Here is a 4,542-nt window from a genome sequence, read left to right as displayed (position 1 = left end):
CTTCTGCTCTAAAAATAAAGTTTGAAAATAGAACTTTTAAAAAAAAATTACAATGGAAATAAGAAAAAGAAGTTCTACTCTGTGTTGGTCTAATATTCTTTCTATTCCTCCTTCCCTCTCCCCATGTCATGTTCTTTGTCACCTGGATGTCACTCCCACCTCCAAATTGGAATTCCTTTTCCATTTTTTCTGACACCTGTTACAAAACCATTTCCATACCCAATATCTAAAAGAGAATTTTTTTTTGCAAATCACATAAGTTTGCAAAAAGCTCTTTCCTAAAGATCTATCCATGCATACAGCCACCTGACATATACCTTAATTTCCTAATTATGTATGTGTTCATTCTATTTCCAAGAGGATGATCCACTTCTTTAAAAGTATTATGTTTAATTATATTTCAGGATCCCACCAGCACCTATTTAACTGAACAACATAGCAGATATTTGAAAAACAGTGAGTGGATGAATTTAAGTTCTAAATAAACTAGATGTAAGCCTGAATTGGACTTTCTACATCTATGGTTGGGATGTGGTCTGGATGGGGCATGCACGGGACAATAATTATTCCATGTAAAAAGGGAATTAATTTGCCACCTGCTCTAGTTTGAATTTGGAGTATCTCCCAAAGGTCCATGTGTAGACACTGAATTGCTTAGAAGGGAAAGAGGCCAAATTGTGCCAGGGAGCATCTAGTTATCCTCCAAATTGCAAAGCATCAGCTTGGTGCTGTTGGGAAGTGGTGGAATCTTTAGGATCTGGAGCCCAGCAGAATCAAGTTAGATCACAGGAGCATAATTTTGAAGAGGATACTGGGATCCTGGCCCTTTCCTGTGTCTCTCTCTTTGCTTTCCAGCCTCCATGAAGTGGGCAGCCTCCTCTGAGACACACCCCTGCCGTGACATACTGTTACCACCACAGGCCCAAAGCAAGAGGGCCAAGTGACCGTGGGCCAAAATCTCCAAAACTGTGAGTGAAAATAAACCTTATCTTTATTAAGTGATTTTTCTCACATATTTTGTCACAGTGATGGAAAGGTGACTAACATCCCATGGTTTTTAATGATTCACTGTGGCCAAACCTAGAGACTTTTCTTGTCTCATGCTGAAATACTACAAATCATATCTTACATGTTTAGAAAGAAAAAGAACAATGCTTAAAGAAAGGGTACAAGAAACCATAGTGGCAGGGAGGTTTTCTGTCCACTTCTCAATAAATTCTAAATTCAGACCTATCAGCCAAACTTAGTTCAAAAGGCATGTGCATAAGACAGTCTGGCAGAATTGAGATGGTGCTAGTAAATCAATGCCCCAGCAGAAAGAGAAGATTTTTCAAGACAAGGACCTGTGTCCCAGGGAGCCTGGGAATCTAAGATAACACTGCCACTTGCTACAGGACAAAGAGATCTGCTGCAGAGAAGAATTAACCCTGCAGAAGATGTGACTAAGAAGACAGACTCTAATTGAGTCAGACTTTGTCTTATTAAGCAGGGCCAGCCTGAGGCACAGTTTTCAAACAGGCAAGGTTGAAAACTGAGCTCCCTTGAAACTGCCCTTTCTACACCCATCTTTCCTCTCTTATCAAGCACCTTTAGGTCAGTCCCGGGTCCTGGAGCAGACTACAGTACTCTAGGACTCTTTGGGTACCAGGGATTGAACCCAGGGGTGTTTAACCACTGAGTCCCATCTCAGGCCCTTTTTTTCTATTTTATTTAGAGACAGGGTCCACTGAATAGCTTAGGGCCTCACTAAGTTGCTGAGGCTGACCTTGAATTCATGATCTTCCTGCATCAGCCTTCCCAGCCACTGGGATTTCAGGCATGTGCCACAGCACTAGCCAGGATTCCAGGACTCTTAACTCCGGTCCTGATCCAGTCTCACTTTGCTTAATGGTGTGCACATTCTCTAACTTTCATTCCATGTATCAAGCACCCAGTTTGTGAAGCTTCTGAACAAAAAGGTTATTTAGAGATTATTTCATCTGACTCCCTTAGGCCACAGAGGCCACAAAACTGGCATGATTTGCTCTGGGGTCCCCCAGCTAAGCAGCAAAAGACCCAGTATTACCCCCAAAGCCTCCTGATTGGCAGGGGTTCTAGTGCTCTTCCAGTCATACCATAAAGAAATTCATTCGCTTCTTCTGCCGCTCCTGGAGCTGCTTGTGTGCTCGTTCGGTGCGAACCTGGTACCTCTTTTGTGAAGCGGCAGCTGAGGAGACTCCGGCGCTCGCCATGGCCGACGAAAAGCCCAAGGAAGGAGTCAAGACTGAGAACAACGATCATATTAACTTGAAGGTGGCGGGGCAGGATGGTTCTGTGGTGCAGTTTAAGATTAAGAGGCATACACCACTTAGTAAACTAATGAAAGCATATTGTGAACGACAGGGTTTGTCGATGAGGCAGATCAGATTCCGATTTGACGGGCAGCCAATTAATGAAACAGACACACCTGCACAGTTGGAAATGGAGGATGAAGATACAATTGATGTGTTCCAGCAGCAGACAGGAGGTGTCTACTAAAAAGGGAACCTGCTACTTTACTCCAGAACTCTGTTCTTACAGACCAAGAATACATTCTCAATTAGAAAACTGCAATTTGGTTCCACCACATCCTGACTACTACAGTATAGTTTTCTTTATTCTTTCATTTTCCCCTTCCCCATTCCTTTATTGTACATAAAGTAACTGGTGTATGTGCACAAGCATATTGCATTTTTTTTAAACTAAATGGCCAATGATATGTTTTGATTGACATCAAATGGAGATGGGATGGGGAAAAATACTGGTTCTGTGAAAATATCCCCTTTCTCCATTAGTGGCATGCTCATTCAGCTCTTATCTTTATATTCCAGTAAGTTATTTTGCTCTCACTGTTTTAACAAAAAACAAAAAAACAACAAAAAAAAACCTGAACAACATAAAAATCCTTGCATACCTTGTTCGATTGGAGAATTTTAATGTTTTTCATTTATCATTGTAAAACCAAGGACAATTTTATAACTTTTTTGTACGTAGCTGTTACATGTAGGGCAATCTGTCTTTAAGTAGGGGTAAATTACTCTTAAAAAAGATTCCTAGATAGTTTTCCCTTCAAGTCAAGCGTCTTGTTGTTTAAATAAACTTCTTGTTTAAAATGAAAAAAAAAAGAAATTCATTCAACAAATATTCACTGGACTCTTGTTATAGGCTAAACTACAAAATTGGGATCACCAAAGTGTTAGAAACTAATTAAAGCTCAAATATTCTTGAAATCATTTATTAATTAATTAAATATACACTGAGCGATAGATTCTGCTTTGATACTCATCCCAGAAATAACTGAAATTCAAGCATTGGGATGGCTTTGTACTGGATCAACTTAGCTAGTTTGAAACTAAGCTTTCCAGAACTCTCTCTGCATCTGGTACAGGTGAGGGTTGACCTCAGGAGGAGTGACAGTAAGATTCATACCCAAGACAAAAGGCAAGCAGCCACCATTGTGTTCTGGAGGTTGCTGGAGGTACCAGGGGCCATTGAAGCTCATCTTCTAGGTGGTAGAGACAGAGCCAAGTCTGCAGCTTTTTCAAATTCCAAGCGATCCCTTCCTGCAGCTTCAGTATGTCAAGTTGGAAGGGGTAGGAGACATGGTAGGTTCCAGATTTTCCTCTCACATTTGATCTTGTGGACTTTGCCAACTCTGCAAAAATACAGCAACTTTGAGTTTACAAGACCAAAGACACAGAATCCTTCCTTAGATTCCTTGCCAGCTGCTACAGTTAGATAAGGTCAAATCCCTCTAATAAACCCACTATTTCATGTCACTTATATGGTTCCTGATTGAACCTTGATACAGAAAGACACCCTCCATTATCCATAATCTAGTATTTATAAAATATGAGTAATATATAGACTCCTTTTTAAAAATTTTATAATTTCAAGACATTGACTTAAATTATTTTACTGTGACCTTACCTAAATAGGTACAAATATTGACCAAGGTATATAAATGTAAATGAAAATAAGCTTTTTATTTTAAATATAAATAAGATTAAACAATAAAATTCAAATCCATTACATTAATTTAATGTGACTGATAATGTTCTCTTACTGAAATGATGTCATTAATATATGAGTTTTTTCACAGTCCCAAAATTGTACCACTGGGTGTCGGACGATTTCCATATTGAAATATCACATTGAATCTCAATCCCAATTATTATATGTTAATTAGAAATAAAAGAAAAAAGAAATACTTCTGACCCTTTTTCTGTATGCAAATTATTACAAAGGCTTCCTTCAGATTTATGGGATGTCATTTGGCCTTCACTTGGTGCAAAAACATCCTTCAGTGAGAAACTGAAACTCCAAGCTCTCTAGTAAGTACTAAGATGTTCATTTTACCAGTACCCCAGTCTCCCACTTTGATCCCTCCCTCTCCTTCATGTTGTGCCTGGGGACCCCACCCTTCCAGATTTAGCTGGATCCCACATCCTGACAGCGAAGTCAGTCTTTCCCAAGAGAACCAAGCATTCATTCAGCCTCCTACGCACAAGAGCTGCTGGCCCA

General features: G+C 39.7%; 1 protein-coding gene across 1 annotated transcript; it reads left to right on the top strand.

The window, feature by feature from the left end:
- Positions 1-2,138: 2,138 nt before the first annotated feature.
- Positions 2,139-3,130, top strand: LOC144256896 (small ubiquitin-related modifier 2). The gene has a single exon (XM_077802673.1). The coding sequence runs from the start codon at positions 2,230-2,232 to the stop codon at positions 2,515-2,517; it is 288 nt and encodes a 95-aa protein (XP_077658799.1). The 5' UTR covers positions 2,139-2,229; the 3' UTR covers positions 2,518-3,130.
- The last annotated feature ends 1,412 nt before the right edge of the window (positions 3,131-4,542 follow it).

This window comes from Urocitellus parryii, chromosome 9 (genome assembly GCF_045843805.1).
Source record: "Urocitellus parryii isolate mUroPar1 chromosome 9, mUroPar1.hap1, whole genome shotgun sequence".
NCBI lineage: Eukaryota > Metazoa > Chordata > Mammalia > Rodentia > Sciuridae > Urocitellus > Urocitellus parryii.
The sequence above is the reverse complement of the archived record's forward strand: the minus strand, read 5'-3'. Positions and strand labels throughout refer to the sequence as shown.

Excerpts from the sequence above, each read along its gene's own strand:
- LOC144256896 (XM_077802673.1), top strand. The coding sequence starts at position 2,230 with ATGGCCGACGAAAAGCCCAAGGAAGGAGTCAAGACTGAGAACAACGAT.